The 20,230-nt window shown below is 38.6% G+C and overlaps 1 protein-coding gene across 2 annotated transcripts in view; it reads left to right on the top strand.

Annotated features, from left to right (window-relative positions):
• NBAS (NBAS subunit of NRZ tethering complex) overlaps positions 1-20,230 on the top strand; it is a 339,942-nt gene that overhangs the window by 277,478 nt on the left and 42,234 nt on the right. For both annotated transcript variants that reach the window (XM_082852122.1, XM_082852121.1), the window contains one exon: positions 14,199-14,394. In XM_082852122.1, the coding sequence (XP_082708248.1) occupies positions 14,199-14,394 (196 nt within the window). The remainder of the gene's footprint in view (positions 1-14,198; positions 14,395-20,230) is intronic.

Genomic DNA, 20,230 nt, shown 5'->3' with positions numbered 1-20,230 from the left:
ATCAATTTACATTCCCACCAACAGTGCAGGAGGGTTCCCTTTTCTCCACACCCTCTCCAGCATTTGTTGTTTGTAGAGTTTTTGATGATGCCTGTTCTAACGAGTATGAGGTGATACCTCACTGCAGTTTTGCTTTGCATTTCTCTAATATTTAGTGATGATGAGCAGCTTTTCATGTGCCTCTTGGCCATCTGTATGTCTTCTTTAGAGAAATGTCTACTTAGGTCTTCTGCCCATTTCTGGATGGGTTGTTTGTTTTTTTGATACTGAGCTACATGAGCTGCTTTTATATTTTGGAGATTAATCCTTTGTCAGCTGCTTCATTTGCAAATATTTTCTCCCAATCTGAGAGTTGTCTTTTCGTTTTGTTTATGGTTTCCTTTGCTGTGAAAAGCTTTTAAGTTTCACTGGGTCCCATTTGTTTTTATTTTTATTTCCATTTCTCTAGGAGGTGGGTCAAAAAGGATCTTGCTGTGGTTTATGTCATAGAGTGTTCTGCCTATGTTTTCCTCTGAGAGTTTTATAGTGTCTGGCCTTACATTTAGGTCTTTAATCCATTTTGAGTTTATTTTTGTGTATGGTGTTAGGGAATGTTCTAATTTTATTCTTTTACATGTAGCTGTTCTGTTTTCCCAGCAGCACTTATTGAAGAGGCTATCTTTTCTCCATTGTATATTCTTGCCTCCTTTATCAAAGATAAGGTGACCATAGGTGTGTGGGTTTATCTCTGGACTTTCTATCCTGTTCTATTGATCTATATTTCTGTTTTTGTGTCAGTGTCATACCGTCTTGATTACTGTAGCTTTGTAGTATAGTCTGAAGTCTGGGAGCCCGATTCCTCCAGCTCTGTTTTTCTTTCTCAAGATTGCTTTGGCTATTTGGGGACTTTTGTGTTTCCATACAAATTGTGAAGTTGTTTTGTTCTAGTTCTATGAAAAAAGCCATTGGTACTTTGATAGGGATTGCATTGAATCTGTTGATTGCTTTGGGTAGTATAATCATTTTCACAGTGTTGATTGTTCCAATCCAAGAACATGGTATATCTTTCCATCTATTTGTATCATCTTTAATTTCTTTCATCAGTGTCTTATGGTTTTCTGCATACAGGTCTTTTGTCTCCTTAGGTAGGTTTATTACTAGACATTTTATTCTTTTTGTTGCAATGATAAATGAGAGTGTTTCCTTAATTTCCCTTTCAGATTTTTCATCATTAGTGTATAGGAATGCAAGAGATTTCTGTGCATTAATTTTGTATCCTGCTACTCTACCAAATTCATTGATTAGCTCTAGTAGTTTTCTGGTAGTATCTTTAGGATTCTCTATGTATAGTATCATGTCATCTGCAGACAGTGACAGTTTTACTTCTTATTTATTGATTTGGGTTCCTTTTATTTCTTTTTCTTCTCTGATTCCTGTGGCTAAACTTCCAAAACTATGTTGAATCATAGTGGTGAGAGTGGGCAACCTTGTCTTTTTCCTGATCTGAGAGGAAATGGTTTCAGTTTTTCACCACTGAGAACAACGTTGGCTCTGGGTTTGTCATATATGACCTTTATTATGTTGAGGTAGGCTCCCTCTATGCCTACTTTCTAAAAAGTTTTTATCATAAATGGGTGTTGAAATTTGCTGAAAGTTTTTTCTGCATCTACTGAGATGATCATAGGGTTTTTCTCCTTCAGTTGGTTAATATGGTTTATCACATTGATTGATTTGTGTATATTGAAGAATCCTTGCATTCCTGGGATAAACCCCACTTGATCATGGTGTATGATCCTTTTAAGTGCTATGTTGGATTCTGTTTGCTAATATTTTGTTGAGGATATTTGCATCTATGTTCATCAGTGATATAGGCCTATAGTTTTCTTTCTTTGTGACATCTTTGTCTGGTTTTGGTATCAGGGTGATGGTGGCCTCGTAGAATGATTTTTGGAGTGTTCCTCCCTCTTCTATATTTTGGAAGAGTTTGAGAAGATTAGGTGTTAGCTCTTCTCTAAATGTTTGATAGAATTCGCCTGTGAAGCCATCTGGTCCTGGGCTTTTGTTTGTTGGAAGACTTTTAATCACAGTCTCAATTTCAGTGCTTGTGATTGGTCTGTTTATATTTTCTATTTCTTCCTGGTTCACTGTCAGAAAGTTGTGCTTTTCTAAGAATTTGTCCATTTCTTCCTGGTTGTCCATTTTATTGGCATATAGTTGCTTGTAGTAATCTCTTATCATCCTTTGTATTTCTGCAATGTTAGTTGTTCTCCTTTTTCGTTTCTAATTCTGTTGATTTTCTTCTCCCTTTTTTTCTTGATGAGTCTGGCTAATGGGTTATCAATTTTGTGTATCTTCTCAAAGAACCGGATTTTAGTTTTATTGATCTTTGCTATCATTTCCTTCATTTCTTTTTCATTTTTTTTGATCTGATCTTTATGATTTCTTTCTTTCTGCTAACTGTGGGTTTTTTGTTCTTCTTTCTCTAATTGCTTTAGGTGTAAGGTTAGATTGTTTATTTGAGATGCTTCTTGTCTCTTGAGGTAGGATTGTATTGCTATAAACTTCCCTCTTAGAACTACTTTTGCTGCATCCCATAGGTTTTGGGTTGTCGTGTCTCCATTGTCTTTTTTTCTAAGTATGTTTTGATTTTCTCTTTGATTTCTTCAGTGATCTCTTGGTTATTTAGTAGTGTGTTGTTTAGCCTGCACGTGTTTGTATTTTTTACAGTTTTTTTCCTGTAATTGATATCTAGTCTCATAGTGTTGTGGTTGGAAAAGATACGTGATACTATTTCAATTTTCTTAAATTTACCAAGGCTTGATTTGTGACCCAAGATATGATCTATCCTGGAGAATGTTCCATGAGCACTTTAGAAGAAAGTGTATTTTCTTGTTTTGGGATGGAGTGTCCTGTAAATATCAGTTAAGCCCATCTTATTTAATGAAACATTTAAAGCTTTTGTTTCCTTATTTATTTTCATTTTGGTTGATCTGTCCATTGGTGAAACTGGGGTGTTAAAGTCCCCTACTATTATTGTGCTACTGTCGATTTCCCCTTTTATGGCTGCTAGTATTTGCCTTATGTATTGAGGTGCTCCTATGTTGGGTGCATAAATATTTACAATTGTTATATCTTCTTCTTGGATTGATCCCTTGATCATTATGTAGTGTCCTTCTTTGTCTCTTGTAATAGTCTTTATTTTAAAGTCTATTTTGTCTGATATGAGACTTGCTACTCCAGCTTTCTTTTGATTTCCATTTGTATGGAATATCTTTTTCCATCCCCTCACTTTCAGTCTGTATGTGTCCCTAGGTCTGAAGTGGGTCTCTTCTAGACAGCATATATATATATGGCTATTGTTTTTGTGTCCATTCAGCCAGTCTCTGTCTTTTGGTTGGAGCATTTAATCCATTTACATTTAAGGTAATTATCAATATGTATGTTCCTATTACTATTTTCTTAATTATTTTGGGGTTTTTTTAACATCTTTATTGGAGTATAATTGCTTTACAATGGTGTGTTAATTTCTGCTTTATAACAGTGAATCAGCTATACATATACATATATCCCCATATCTCCTCCCTCTTGTTTTCATAGGTCTTTTCCTTCTCTTGTGTTTCCTGCCTAGAGAAGTTCCTTTAGCATTTGTTGTAGACCTGGTTTGACGGTGCTGAAGTCTCTTAGCTTTTGTTTGTCTGTAAAGCTTTTGATTTCTCTGTCGAATCTGAATGAGATCCTTGCTGGGTAGAGTAATCTTGGTTGTAGGTTCTTCCCTTTCATCACTTTAAATATGTCCTATCACTCTCTTCTGGCTTGCAGATTTTCTCCTGAAAGATCAACTGTTAACCTTATGGGGATTCCCTTGTATATTATTTGTTGCTTTTCCCTTGCTGCTTTTAATATCTTTTATTTGTATTTAATTTTTGATAGTTTGATTAATATGTGTCTTGGCATGTTTCTCCTTGCATTTATCCTGTATGGGACTTCTCTGCGCCTCCTGAACTTGACTATTTCCTTTCCCATGTTACGGAAGTTTTCAATTATAATCTCTTCAAATATTTTCTCAGAACCTTTCTTTTCTTCTTCTTCTTCTGGGACCCCTATAATTCGAATGTTGGTATGTTTAATATTGTCCCAGAGGTCTCTGAGACTGTCCTTAATTCTTTTCACTCTCTTTTCTTTATTCTGCTCTGCGGTAGTTATTTCCACTCTTTTATCTTCCAGGTCACTTATCCGTTCTTCTGCCTCAGTTATTCTGCTATTGATTCCTTCTAGAGAATTTTTAATTTCATTTACTGGGTTGTTCATCATTGTTTGTTTGTTCTTTAGTTCTTCTGGGTCCTTGTTAAACGTTTCTTATATTTTCTCCATTCTATTTCCAAGATTTTGGATCCTCTTTACTATCATTACTCTGAATTCTTTTTCAGGTGGACTGCCTATCTCCTCTTCCTTTGTTTGGTCTGGTGGGTTTTTACCTTGCTCTTTCATCTGCTGCATATTTCTCTGTCTTCTCATTTTGTTTAACTTACTGTGTTTGGGGTCTCCTTTCCACAGGCTGCAGGTTCATAGTTTCCATTGGTTTTGGTGTCTGCCCCCAGTGGGTGAGGTTGGTTCAGTGGCTTTTGTAGTCTTCCTGGTTGAGGGGACTGGTGCCTGTGGGTGGGGCTGGATCTTGTCTTTCTGGTGGGCAGGACCGCATCCGGTGGTGTGTTTTGGGGTGTCTGTGACCTTATTATGATTTTAGGCAACCTCTCTGCTAATGGGTGGGGTTGTGTTCCTGTCTTGCTAGTTGTTTGGCATCATAGGGCGTCCAGCACTGGAATTTGCTGGCGGTTGAGTGGAGCTGGGTCTTAGTGTTGAGATGGAGATCTCTGGGAGAGCGCTCGACGATTGATATTACGTGGGGCCGGGTGGTCTCTGGTGGTCCAGTGTCCTGAATTTGGCTCTCCCACCTCAGAGGCTGAGGCCTGACACCCGGCCGGAGCACCAAGACCCTGTCAGCCACCTGGCAAAATTTCCCTATGGATCACAAACTTCATATATACCACATGTCTTCTAATACGGCTGCTCGACTGGTCTTTTTCCACGTCTAGATCAGCATCCTGCTTGTTCAGAAAACTGTGCTGCACTCAGACTCCGCAGCTCATTCACATGGTTCTCTCCCCGCCCTCCTCGGGCGCTGCCGAACCTGGGCCGAAGCTGCTCTTTCCTGGTGGGCCCGGGAGCCAGTAGGCCTTCTGAGAGTGCCCTCAGGGTGGCGCGTCTGCTCTGACATGTTGGCTTCCAAATGGAAAAACCCTTTCTTTGTGTGTATAAAGGTGGCCTTCGAGGTCCAGGTTTCAGGGAACTGGCCCGCGGTCCCCAGGACGGTCGCGGCTTTGGCCGGTGGGGCCCCTCCAGAGCCGGCAGCCTCAGTGAGGCCGCCCTCCCCTGGGGCTCCAGGGCAGCTCCGTGGCAGTGGAGGGGAGAGACCCTGAGCCAGGAGTTCCAGCTCTGCCAAAACGCGGGCTCCATTTTGTCAAAAACCTTTAAAAAAAAAAAATTATCTTTTTGAAGTATAATGTTGTGTTTCTGGTGTACAGCAAAGTGATTCAGTTATATATATATATATATATATATATATATATTCTTTTTCATATTCTTTTCCATTATGGTTTATTACAGAATATTAGATATAGTTCCCTGTGCTATACAGGAGGACCTGTTTTTATCCATTCTATATATAATTGTTTGCATCTGCTAATCCCAAACTCCCCATCCATCCCTCCCCCACCCCACTCCCACATGGGAACCACTAGTCTGTCCTCTGTGTCTGTGAGTCTGTTTCTGACAAAAACCTTTTATAACATCTACAGTTAAAGATGAGAGTACGATAATTGTTCAGAGGCTTGTGCCTATTAAATTTATTTGGTGAGCGTGTGTGTTTTCTCCCATTACAGATGTACCTCAGGGATATTGAGTTTGGTTCCAGACCACCACAATAAAGTGAATATCACAATAAAGCAAGTCACACAAATTTTTTTGGTTTTTCAGTGTATATAAAAGTTATGTTTATACTGTACTGTTGTCTATTAATTGTACAGAAAAAGCATTGTGTCTAAAAAAAATTCTGCATACCTTAATTAAAAAATACTTTATTGCTAAAAAATTCCAAAACAATTACAGTAGGAACATCAAAGATCACTGATCACAGATCACCATAACAAATACAATAATAATGAAAAAGTTTCAAATATTGTGAGAATTACCAAAATGTGATACAGAGACATGAATTGAGCAAATGCTGTTGGAAAAATGGCATCAGTAGACTTGCTCAATGCAGGGTGGCCACCAACTTGTTAAAAAAAAGACAGTGTCTAAAGTGAGATAAAGTGAAGTGTGATAAGGTGAGGTGTGCCTGTATTTATGTATATCTGTAACATCATATTTTGAGAGTATATTTTAAATTTCTAGTTTGTGTTAAGGATTAGTTTATTAGTTTGCCTAGGGAAAAAAATGTTTCAAAAAATTCAACAGCTAAAATTATAATGTTCTAAAATAATATACCCACTAAACCAGGAACTAAGAAAATACCTTGATGTGGTTTAAAACCAAAAATCTAATGAATATCCATTACTTATTCTTACTTAACAACTCACCTAGTTCTCAGAACCACCCTATCATATTACTATTATTGTCATCTCCATTTTACAGATGAGGAAATGAAGGTCAGACAGGTTTCGTAGATTGTCTGGGGTTGCCCAGATAAAGACATGTTGTGAATTTCTCTTACCGTATCTCATCTTTTTCTGACATTAAAGAGTCTGCAATGGACTGTTAAGGCAGTGCTTCTCAAACGTCCTTCTGCTTAGGAATTGCCCAGGGATCTTATTAAAATACAAATTTTACTTGGGTAGGTGTAGGTAGCGCCTGAGTTTCTGCGTTTCCAACCAGCTCCCAAGTGCCCCTTAGTCCATAGACTGAACTTTGCAAGGTCTTAAGGCATTACTTTCCTCCATTTTCTCACCGCTTCCACATCCTTCTTTCTGCCTTGGCCTTATTTCCTTTTCTACTCCCTGCCTTCGTATACCTTTAAAAAATTTCCTAACAGAAATGACCCACAAGTGTGAACCAGTGTATTAGTGATTCTCAAAAGGATGTACAGAAGTAAATCCACTCAGAGAACAGATAATTAATGAGGAATTCCTCTGTGCACCATTCAGAGAGGGAGAAAGACTTCCTTCAAAACTATTGAGTATTTTAGGAGTCTTTGTTTGTTTGTTTAAATTGCTGCTTAATCACAGTAGCAGCTTCAGCTGTCTTAAAGCTTCGTGTGTATTGAACAGTGTCAGATCATTCAGGCTTCATTGAGCTCTTTGGAGTTACCTAGGGACTTCACATTATTTTTAAAGCACACAAAATACCACCCCCCCCCCCAAAAAAAATGGAAAGGATAAATAAAGCCCACTAGAGCAAATTGAATCCAGTTTCTTCTTACTCTTCCCGCTCTGTGAGGCAAAGCGAATCATCAGATGATCTCCAAGTACCCCCAGTGCATGAGCCCTCTGTTCTGTGATGTGAACCCTGCTGAAAGCCATGGTCGCCAACCAGGAGGGTGGATCCACTCTACCACTGCAGTGTTCCTTGGGGCCACATAAGGCCATATTTATTACTTCACAGCTGCCGTTTCTGCCGCATTGCAGTGAGATGTGTCCATGTTTCTATTGATGAACGAACCTCAAGAAGATTTTCTGATGGGCGTACATTTGAGAGCAGCCACAAAGACATTGTTAGTATTTATTTACCAAAAGTTAAGATTTGAGATTGGAATTCTGCACACACCAAAATTATTGCCTTTGTAGGAATTTGTCTTTTAATATAACTTGATTATGATAATTATTTGAAAAAAAAATCACACTTTTTATACTACTGCAATGCCATTAACACGTTATGCATTCATTTGTTTTCAGTTCCCTTTTACTCTTTGTCAGGTGCCCCAGTTGTTTCACGGGAGCTGATGAATAGAAGACGTTGTCCTGGGAAACGTCTGCTCCACCCCGTTCCATGTGTAGTGAGGAAAGTGTGCGCAGTGTGTGGATCGGTTCCTTAACTGAGTTCAGGGACCGACCCAGAATATGGGCACTTACGTCTCTCACTGTTCGCTCACTCACGTTTACTTGCTTTCCGCCCCAGGCCCGCCCACCTGCCTGTCCTTCTCCCTCCGTCTAGCGTAGCATGGTACAGATCAGTTTGCAAACTCATTTCCTACTGAGGCCAGGCAGGTAATGGAAATGAGCAAGGTGGACGGGGCTTAAGGGAAGGTAGGAAGTTTGGAGGCAGAGGGATACTTGAGAACTCAGGACGCCTTATCTAAGGGAAACAGCTGCCAGTGAGTCCTTATCTTCCAGCATTTAAAGGGGAGCTACGTTGTTAAGAGAGTGGATCCTAAGAGATCTCATCACACGAAAAAGAAACATATTTTTCTTTTTCCTTTTTGTATCTATATGAGATGATGGATTTTCACTAAACTTACTATGGTAATCTTCACAATATATGTAAGTCAAATCATTATGCTGTACACCTTAAACTTAGACAGTGCTGTATGTCAATTATATCTCAATAAAGCGGGAGAAAAAAAGAAGAGCTGGTAAATCTTCATTGTGTAAAATTTCTAAATTTTGAAACATGGGTATATACTGTGTAAGCCAGTACAAAATGCTTGCTGCTGGTTTATAACTTCAATCTAGAAGGTTGGATAGAGTGACCTTCTGTTCCCTTCAGGCATTCCAGTTCTATGATATTTATATTTAGAAGAAATCACAGAGGTCTGTGTTTGTCTTGTCTGAATGCAGTCTTTCCTTCTCCCATTCTCAAATAAGAACAATTTTATTTTGTGTAGTGCATCATGATATATAAAGTGCTTTTCATATTTACTGTCTCTTTTAATAGACCATAATCATTTAAGTTCAAGGTTGGGTTATCTTCATACGTTTATGCCATACAGAATCTGCAAACTCTTATACAAAGCATCAGCTTATTAATATTCTCAGAATCTGTCTTTTTTCTTTGATTCAATAATTGCCTTTGTTTAGTTGGCATTTCTTTTCTGTTCCTTTGTAGTTTTGTGAATATCCTCTTATACTACCTTACTTACCTAGTAGAACATCATATTCTCAAATTAATCATTCAGTGAACCTAGTTTTGTTGTCATTGTTGCTACTCTTATTCTTTTCTGTTAATAGAACTACTCGTATATTTCAGAAGACTCCTTATCTTTTGAGCCAAAACTGATTGTGTGAATGTGTGTGTGTGTTTCCTTTAGTAGTTAATTTTTTTAAAAAAATAGTGTACTGAATTACCCTGTGTAGTACAATAACCTCCCCCCACCACAGAAATCCTCATTATAGGGAAAGAGGTAGAAGCAAATGTCTGTGTATTTTCAATGAAACTGAGATATTTTTCTCTATTACCTATTTTACATCTTTTTAAAATCATTTGTATATCTCTTTTATAATAAGGTAAAAACATTTTGAAATCATGTTCTCTTTTTATTCCTAAGCTCATTAAACCCTCTCCTTGCCTCCATAAAATGCTATAAAAATGGAATCATTTTCCTTCCCATTCTGTTTTGTTTTTTTTTTTACATTGTAAAAGTCGTAATTGGGGGCTTCCCTGGTGGCGCAGTGGTTAAGAATCCACCTGCCAATTCAGGAGACACAGGCTCAAGCCCTGGTCTGGGAAGATCCCACATGCCGCGGAGCAACTAAGCCCGTGCGCCACAACTACTGAGCCTGCGTGCCACAGCTACTGAATCCCGTGAGCCTAGAGCCCATGCTCTGCAACAACAGAAGCCACCGCAGTGAGAAACCTGTGCACCGCAGCTAAGAGTAGCCCCTGCTCGCCACAAGTAGAGAAAGCCCACACGCAGCAACAAAGACCCAACGCAACCAAAAATAAATACATTTATTAAAAAAAGAAAGTTGCAATTGGTTATTTTTTACCTACCTGCTTATCTTGAAAAATTTCAAACCCACAGAAAAGTTGCAAAGATTGAAAAATGACTATATTCTCTTCCCCTTGATTCACCAATTGTTAACATTCTATCACAATTCTAACATTCTGTTTTTCTTTCTTTGCCTCTGTATATGTGTGTGTGTGTGTATTTGCCGAATCATAAGAAAGACTACGAATTTTAAAAACTCAAATTGAAATTAAAATGTAAACTATTTTGCAGCTAAAGACTTTAGGAGATACTGTCTAGTCGATTTCCTGGACAGCTTTTCCTACAGAGCTGCCTTTCATTTCTGTGCAGTCTTATTGAGCACAAATGTTCACAGTATATAGCCAAGCTCATCTATAACATAGTGCTTCTAGAGCACAATGTTTCTGTTTCAGGAATGAGTTTTCGTAATTTTATTATGTATTTGAACTATCAACCAAAACTTAGAGCAGTTTTTTCCAAAATGTCCAATGTTATCAACTGCACAGCAAGTTGTTAGGTAAAAGGAATCTAATGACTTGGAAAACGCTATGATAATAATCTCTCTGTATCACATCAGTACCTGAATAATTTTAATCTACTGCCACAGTGTTCTGGAATTTGCCCCCATTTGGTTCAGTAGCATTGCATAGTGATTGACAAAGCAGTAACATCGTCCAAGTTCAAATATTGGCTCCACGACTTACTGTGTGACTGTGGACAAGTTAGTGAACGTCTCTTTGGTTACTTCCTTATCCACAAACTGGAGATGATAACAGAATACATGAAAAAGATAGTGACGATGAAGTGATGTAATTCATGGCACACAGTAAGCTTTCATAGTTGTTATTATTAACAATTTTCATTCTTGTTCACTGTATGCAGGTCTTGCATTATTTTCGTAATAACTTCCGTCCGGTCTTCATGACTCCAGCTTCTTCCCATTCTAGCTCATCCTACCTGCTCCCCTCTTGGCACTTGCGTGACAGGGTCAAAAATATCAGCTTCTTATTATGTGAAACTGGCTTGGACTCAAAGCCCAAAATGTACTTTAATCTTCTTTTCTCTTGAATTACACTTAATTTGACCAGTGCAGGCCTCACCAAAAGGGCCTGAGCATGCCCCGGCCTGCACACCTCTCTAAGCACTGACATGACTATGATATTTCACTGCTCAGAAACCCTCCATCATTCCCATTCCACACCAGGTAAGACCAATGTCCTCAGTAATCATTGCTGCCACTAATTGAAGTTCTTCGTTATGTGCCGGATAATGTATTATGTGCTTTATTAGTTCATTTTATGTATTTCATTCTCAACCCCTCCACGAGTAAGGGGTTATTATCTATCTCCAATTTACAAATAAGACACTGAGGCTCAGAACCGTTGCGTGACTTCTTGGTCAGTGTAGTGCTGTCAGGAAGTGGTCATTCTGGGGACTGAATCTGGGCTGATGTCTGCAAAGCCTGTGTTTTCAGAGCTTGAACGTGCGCCACCTTTTCAGCCTGTGTGCGAGCTCCTGGTTATGCAGGTCAGGAGACCTGTCCTCACTTTGCTGTCTCCTCTGATGAACCCCCAGCCATCTGTGCTTTTATTGCTCCCTGAACATGCTATGTCCTTTGAAATCTTGGACTTTTTTTTTCCCCTTGCTCTTCTCTTTATCTGGATTATATTTCCCCACCTTTCCACTTATGTGCCTTCCATTTGCCCTTTGTGATCCGCTTCAGAGGCCACGTCCTCTGTGAAGCCTTCCCTGATTTTACTCTTTCTTCAAAACAATTGTTCACATTTATATTATGTTAATATTTAGAGAATAGTCCTTTGTGAAGTCTTTCTGTTTCATTGTATTATTAATTCTTTGAAGGCACAGATCATATAATTGTTCATCCCTGATCATCCAGTACAAGCTAGTACTCTGTTGATGCTGATAATAAAATGATGATGATTATTCGAATGATGGTTGCTGTTTATTAAATCCTTCCTCTGTGCCACATACAATTCTGGGTACTTTATATAATTTATCTTGGTTGCAGAGACTCCAACAGATACACTTTCAGGACCTTTGTCTACTTAACTGTAAGACGGGAATGATGACATTCATGATTTTTATTGAGAGTTGTTAGGAAAAGATTCATAGGTCCATCAAATTCCAAAATAATACTCTTTCCACTACACAATACTGTCTGTTTGCTTTTCAAGTAGTAGATATCCAGGAAATATTTATAGCATTCTGCTTCTTTTGCACCCCAGTTTTGACATTTCTGATACATATAAAGAGTGGCACTCATAGGTAAAACTAACAAATGTCTGTGAATTTAGGAACTGCTTGAACCAGTTGTCCATGGCATTTTGTAATATATTTTATTCCTAAATACAAATAACGAACATTTTTTTTTAGTTTAAATTGCCCTGAAATTGTATTGGCAAGTATATTATAGAATGCACACTGAGAGAAATACTCAATGGTATTGCAGAGTTTTATTCTCAGAAGTTTTAAAAAAATTTTCTGTGGTCTTGTTAGTTCATGGAATTTGGAACTTGATGTAGGTGATTTATTGGTGAAAGCCTAAGGATCTGGTTATAAAAGAATGTATATAAGTCAGTGCGTTAGCCTGGATCTCTAGGGCCTTGTGGAAGTGAGGCTTCTGTATGAGTGACCTCTCAACAGTCATCGATGGTAGTAATTCATCGACATCATCATCAAATAGGTTGTTTTCCTAAGATGGTCCATTTGGGATTATAAATGATAAGATTCTAGTACTGGATAGAAAGTTGTACAAATGTCCCCTTCGACAAATTCTTTTAGACCTCCCAGTTCTTTAATAATCACACATTCATATTTTATTTTTAAGGTAGTATCAAATTTGATACTCTAACCCCTTATTTAAATTCTATCACAGAAAAATAGTAGAAAGAACATGGACTTTGGGGTCATACTGCACTAGTATAGTTGTTGTGGGCATACACTATCACTTCCATGAAGTCTCTTTCCTCATCTATAAAATGGAATTTACATGTACAGCATGATGACTATAGTTAACAATATATTATATATTTGGAAGTTACTAAGAGAGATCTTAAAAGTTCTCATCTCAAGAAAAAAAAGTTTGTAACTATGTCAGATGATGGATGTTAACTGAACTTACTGTGGTGATTATTTTGCAGTATATATACATAAATCATGACGTTGTATACCTTAAACTAATACAATGTTATATGCCAATTATATCTCAATAAAACTGAAAAAAATTTCAATAAAATATTTACAAAGTAAATATATTTACTTTGTATAGTTATTGTCAACTAGTAATAGTTTATATAAAATTACCTAATGATGCCTGGCACTATTAGTATCATTAGTAGAAATAAACCATACTTTTTTCTTTTTCTTTGAATTCAGAGTTATTAACTAGTTGATGAGATAAGCCATTCATGAAAATTGTATTACAAGAGTTACTTTGTTTGCCAAGACTAAAATAATATTTCAATCAAAGATTTTTTCCAGATGCCTACCTGGTTATCCAAGACTCTAACACCCTCCTATGTAAACTATTATCAATAGAAACAGTTATCACTGTAAAGCAGTGTTCTATTGAAAACTGTTTGATTTGAAAATCTTTAATTTTGCCCATTGAGCTAGTTGTCGATTCAATTCAATACAAAGAGAGTCTTTTTTTTTTTTTTTTTTTTGCGGTACGCAGGCCTCTCACTGTTGTGGCCTCTCCCGTTGCGGAGCACAGGCTCCGGACGCACAGGCTCAGCGGCCATGGCTCACGGGCCCAGCCGCTCCGCGGCATGTGGATCCTCCCGGACCGGGGCACGAACCCGTGTCCCCTGCATCGGCAGGCGGACTCTCAACCACTGCGCCACCAGGGAAGCCCAAAAAGGGAGTCTTTTAAGCCCTGGGAACTGGATGGGCACTGGGCATACATCTTCACAGAACTTTGAAATAAGCCGTGCCTCTTAATAAACTTTGCTTAAGAAATGGAGTAGCTAAGAACATATTGATTATGTTTATCTGCTCTCTGTAACTCATTCGAATATGATACTGTTTAAAAATCACATGCATTTTACATAGGTTTTAAACACCTAATGTGGTTTGCTTTAAGCCATTTAAAACCTACATTTTTCCTCGCAGTAGGAAGAAAAATAAAGTCACCCAGCAAACAGTTGTTTAGATCAGTCACCACATTTGATTACTGGAATTAGAAACTACTAAGTCTTTTTTTTTTTTCTTTTTAATCTAACCCTTGATTTTGCAGAGAAGAGCTGGTGTCCTCTGAGGACCTGCTGGAGTGGCTGCGGCCTTTCTGTGCTGACGACGCCTGGCCCGTGAGGCCCCGCATTCAAGTGCTGCAGATTCTGGAACAGTCATTTCACCTGACCGAGGAGGATGGCAGGCTCCTTGTGTTCTTTAGGACGGAGGCCATCCTCAAAGCCACTTGGCCCCAGAGACAGGTAAGGGAGCATCTGACGGCTATTTCTTGATTACTTTAACCCACCTTCAGGTGAGCAGTCAGCTTGCTCAGGCAAACTTCCCAGTGTGTCCATCAGCCCAACTTTGTAGTAGTTAAATATGTGCAACAGATTTTGTTTTTATTTTTCCGTATGTTTGAATATGCACAGTAGATGCTGCCTCAGTCACCTAACGTGTGTATCTAATTTTTCTCTTCATAGGGTACAGTCAGGATTTTTCGTAGTATCAGTTAATTATGGCAGCTCACCCTTTCCCTGGAGAAGTGCAGATCTAAGTGGAAATTCAGCATGCAGTATAGCTATTTCATTTCTTTTATGCTCTGCCCAGGCACTATTATGCCCTCCCTTCTCTTCTGTACACACACAGACAAAATGCAGCCGGCACACGAGACCTTGGTTCCTCCGTATCATCCTTCAGGGCTCACTCAGTCCATCTCCTCTCTGGACCCTTCCCTGACCATTTCAAACTTAATTCATTGAACCTTGAGGTCCACACATTTGATCTATTATTATTATTATTACTGCTGTTACTACTACTACTAAAAGTTTTGTCTCCCCACTACCTGAAAACGGAGAAACCCTGGAGGATATACCTATCATTTTTCAAATCCCTCTAAGTACGCTGTGCACACGTTCAGAGCTTAAATGCTTGTTGATTGAGTAAGTGGAAATGCCAATTCCTAAATCGAAATACGGTGGCTGTTGAATTTTGGCTTAGATTCTAAACTGATGAGTCCTGAAAGCATAGGATCTAAGAGTCAGCACTTAATCAAGCGCTTTAGCTTGCAGAGTAGACTACAGGCCAATAAAAGTTAGAAAATAAGACTTCCTAGGTTAATCTAGTCTGCAAAAGAGTTTCCTGGAAGTCTGATTCCAGCTCAATTTACCTGCTCATTTTAAAGCTTTGCTTTATCATTTCTGTTTGTTTCCTTATTATTTCATTTAAAGAACAATGAACTTCTTTTTAGAAAAGAACCAAATATTAAGGATATCTCAAGACTCCTCTCAGAGCATCTTTAGAATTACCTCACATATTCTTATTTCCCTCTGTGAGAGAAACAGGTAAATACTGTTATCTATTCTTCAGAGTTAGGGAATTTGAGATTCAAACAAGATGGACTTATCAAAGATTCTCTAATCTTGCCAAATTGCTGAAATGGATTGTATTAAAAGTCACTAATATCTGAATAATACTCTCTGAAGCATCATGACCATATCACATTATTTAGTGTCAGCATTTCGCTTTGAATTGCCTCAAGAGACCACTAACGGGCTTTTTCAGGAGCAGTCTGTGAACACTAATGCAATGGGCTATGACATATACTCCAGGCCCCTGGCATAGTGAATGCTCGAGGTGTGCTTGTTTTCAGCAGACCCGAAGGTCCCCAAAGCATCTCGGAGGTAAGCTCCAGACTAGGTCACATTATTTTTGCCATGTGGAACCTTAAGTTCTGACTCATCCTGAAACAAATGAGCGCTCTGACTTTTATGTACTTTTCTGACAGAACCTCCATTTTTCAAGTTCTCAGCCTTTTTCAGTTGCATCTTCCTTGATGCCTCTGTCCTGGCAGGACGATGAGGCCGGCTTCTGTGGTTGGAGCCTCACTTCATGTCAGATCTCTGCACTGGAAATGTTATGAAGCAACGTGGAAACTGGGAAAAGAGGAAAATATCCATCTTACCTGTTGTGTTGACACATTAGAACATACACTCTGATATTTGGGTCTAAACGCTTCAGAAATAATATAAGTATAACCACTATTTCTTCTTTTGAGTTTTCCTTGATGTTCCAGTTATTCAGAGAACAAGTTGCAGCTTTTAGATGACTTCGATGACTTCTGGCTATTTCTCAGATTTTAATTTCATCTTAGCTGAACTTGTTCCAAAGACAGTATTTAAGGGAGCTTAGCTTTGTTAAGACTCCTTTTCCATGTACTTTTCTAAGCTGACTTGACCTTAATTTCACTGAATACACACTGTTGTCTCTCATTTGCAAAGTCTGCGTGTTGCTCCTCGTTTGGCCAGTGTTTCCTCTGGTGCTGTGAGCTTTTCAGACCCTCAACAAACATCTCTCCAGGGTGTCTCTTGACTTTAGTAAAAGTCATCTCATGTCTCCTTCGCTTTTTACATTTTCTACCTCCTCCTACTTTCCCTCTGTATAAGAACAATTTCCTGGTCCTTGGAAGCTAATGATCTGAGTTTCTTAACGTATTTGGTAGTAGAAATAAGGAAACTACCATACATTTAGGTCTTTAATCCATTTTGAGTTTATTTTTGTATAAGTTGTGAGAAAATGTTCTAATTTCCTTTTTTTACATGTGGCTGGTAAGGATGTGGAGAAAAGAGCACTCTAACACACTGTTGGTGGGTGTGTAAACTGGGGCAGCCACTATAGAAAGCAGTAGGGGGGTTCCTCAAAAAATTAAAAATGGAACTACCATATGATCCTGCAGTTCCACTCCTGGGTGTGTATCCAAAAAGAATGAAAATACTAATTGGAAAAGATACATACATGTCAGCGTCCATAACAGCACTGACTGCAATAACCAAGATATGGAAGTAGCCTAAGTGTCTGTCAGCAGTTGAATGGATAAAGAAAATGTGAGATATATAGATATACAGATATATATCTCCAGTGGCATATTACTAGGCCATACAAAAGAATGGAATCTTGCCATTTACAGCATCACAGATGGATCTGGAGGGTATTATGCTTAGTGAAATATTAGGTTGGCCAAAAAGGTTGAATTTTGGCCTTTTTCTGTAAGATGTAACAAAAAACCTGAATGAACTTTTTGGCCAACCCAGTAAGTCAGAGAATGACAAACAGTGTATGTTGTCACTTTTGTGTGGAATCTAAAAAAATAAAACAAATGGATATTACAAAACAGAAACAGACTCATAGGTACAGAGAACAAGCTAATGGCTGCCGGAGGGGAGAGCGGTAGGGAGAGGGCAAGGTAAGTGGAGGGGATTAAGAGGTACAAGCTATTAGGTATAAAACAAATAAGTTACAAGGATGTAATGTACAACACAGGGAATATAGCCAATATTTTATAATAACTGTATATGGAGTATATCTAGAAAAATAGCAAATCATTATGTCATACACTTCCAACTAATACAACACTGCAAGTCAACTATGCTTCAATTAAAAAAAAAACCTACCATAGTGGCTTAATTATGTTATTCGTTTGTAGACTTCTTCAAAATAAATTAAATCACTGAGTGTCTCCTCCTTTAAAAGTTAAGTTTTCTATGTCAGCCTCGCCTTGCTTATTCAGATCTATTTTGGAGGGCAAGTGAATTTGGTAGGGGAACGCTGCCTTATAAAACAGCTGTTTGCTATTTAGAAAATGAATGCAAAAAATTTGTAACATCAGAATGGAAGTAGCAACAACCTCTGGAATGCTGTAGAACTATGCCCATAGTTTAAATTTGAGGTAGTCTTCATTACTGTTTTTAAAAAACTATGTTCTCTCTCACTAGACCGGTAGAAAGATTGGGGCGCTGGTGGACAAATCATATGCATGTGTCTCCATCCTCCCTCCACTGTTGTTTATGATCTCGGAGAAGATTCTTAAACTGTGAGCCTTGGCTGCTTGGTATGTAAAATGGGGCCTTGAACCAGAGGAGTCAGAGGATGGTTTGCTCACCTCTGTCATTTCTTCGACAGAGGTCGTCTTCATCTCCATATCCCAAACACCTAGAAGACCCCAAAGTGTTGATTGCACAGGCTCTCATTTTCTTAATTTCTCCCTATCTCCTTCTCCATCCTCAAAGGTAATATTAAGGATAGAGACAGTCTTACAGTGTAAAGATAAGAATAGGTAATGACATTGCAATGTTCAATTACCAGAAAACGTGGGACTGCTACCTTCACTGAGGCTGGTAATCCTCTTAGGCAGACTTTGCATACATCAAACAGGGACTTAATATTTAATTATCCTCAAGGTGCCCAAAGTAGTGATCCCACTAATCAATGTGTTGCTGGGAAACCAGCCAGCTCCTGCAGAATACGGGCCCTCATTTTTCAGCAGCTTGAAAGGCCTTCGTTTCCGTCCCAGAAATGTGCCCCAGCTTGGTGAGCAGCAGGGAGACAGAGGGGAGGGAGGAAGGTAGAGGGGGAGGGGAATGAATGTAATGTGTTAATTCCCTTGGTACAATTTATCTGAGTTTTTCAGGTTTTGTAATTTTCTAGTTAACTGGTACATGAAAAATATGGGTCAAAATACTGATGTTTCCTTAAAAAATTTCATACCCCATCACCTCAATTTTTTTTTCTGTTTTTATGTAAAAAAGAACATGTGGCTTAGAGTTTCCTTTCACTTCGTAAAATTTCAGTCTGTCTGAATTTGTGGTTGTAAGTGATCAACAGAAAGAATTAGTTTAAGACAACTTCTAACCTCATTACAAATTCATTTATACATGGAAGGATACATTAGCCCTTCTCATCAGAGGCCAGCTTGGCTTCATTTGCCAAAACATCAACAAAATACTCACTTCCTTGTCAGACAGAGCTCCGGCAAAGATCAGTAGGAAACGTTAAGTGTGCAAAGCTATATTTAGTTCATTACAGAAGAATTACTGTTACCTTAAATGTCTTCAGAGCTAAGACTCATTGCCATAAATGATTTTCTTAAATATAGGATAATATTTGATGTTAAAAATATGTGTTCACACGAGTACTTCTCTAATAGCCATGAAATCACAAATTCCTAGAACTGGAAGACACGTTCAAAAGCATCCTTGTTCAGTAGTCACATTGTATAGAGAGGGATGTGGATGTCCAAAAAGGAAGAAGTTACGTCCTCAGATTTTAGCATAAATGTCACCATTTCCAAAATGACTACATCCACCCAGTCACAACCTATTTTATGAGCATTTTTCTCTTCTAATCACTTACCCCTATCTGCTAACTTCTTCCCCTCTGTCTGTCTGTCTATTTATTATGTGATGTCTTTCTTCTTCCATTAGAATATAAATTCCATGAGAGCAGGGATCTTACAGACACTCAGTAAGTATTTGTTGAATAAATGAATATTAAATCTTAAAAAACGTGTCCAAGGTCACCTTTAAAGTGGCAAGGCCGAGACTCCTGACGTTCAGTCCGACATTCTTGCCATGAATGATGATTAGACCATGCTGCTTCCCCCTTACATGCAAATAAAATGATTTGCTTGGAATAATGCAACTGTTTCCTTAGAGAGTGGCCTGGTGCTTTTAGATTGGTACTATTTTGTATTAACTTGCCGTATTTTGCCGATGGTGATTTCTGACCAGCTAGTTGCTTCTCATGTGGAAGCAAACAAATCAGAAGCACGTTGGTCCACATATGAACAAGAAATCAATGTGCCTTTTTTCCTAAAATGATTAAAGTTAAGCGAACATCCGTATTACTGGGTTCTGCAAATGTTTGGAGACCTTGAGAAGGTCCTTCCTTATGAATAATGGGTTCTTCCTTTAAAGATTTCACCCTCTTGTCACTGGCATCACTGGGGGAAGATAAGGAGACTGTGGACTGTGTCTGTCCTAAGTGCACATCACTGCACTTCATCTTTAAAACAACCTTGCAAAGTAGTTACCATTCGCTGTGTTTTAGATGAGGTCACGTGACCTAGAAGATGAGGTTACATGACCTGCCCAGCTTGTGAGCTATAGAACTGGAGTTCACATCCAGTTCTGTGATCTGGAAGCCTGTGTTCTTTTTGGCCCTATCGTACTCCTCTTCCTATTTGCCAGGGGAATACATTCAGCAGTAGCATTTCGGTAGCATGCTCTGCTGTCCTTTTCTCTTCCCACTGTCACTTTATGTGGA

This window comes from Leucopleurus acutus, assembly GCF_964270905.1.
Source record: "Leucopleurus acutus genome assembly, chromosome: 12".
Lineage (NCBI taxonomy): Eukaryota > Metazoa > Chordata > Mammalia > Artiodactyla > Delphinidae > Leucopleurus > Leucopleurus acutus.
The sequence above is the reverse complement of the archived record's forward strand: the minus strand, read 5'-3'. Positions and strand labels throughout refer to the sequence as shown.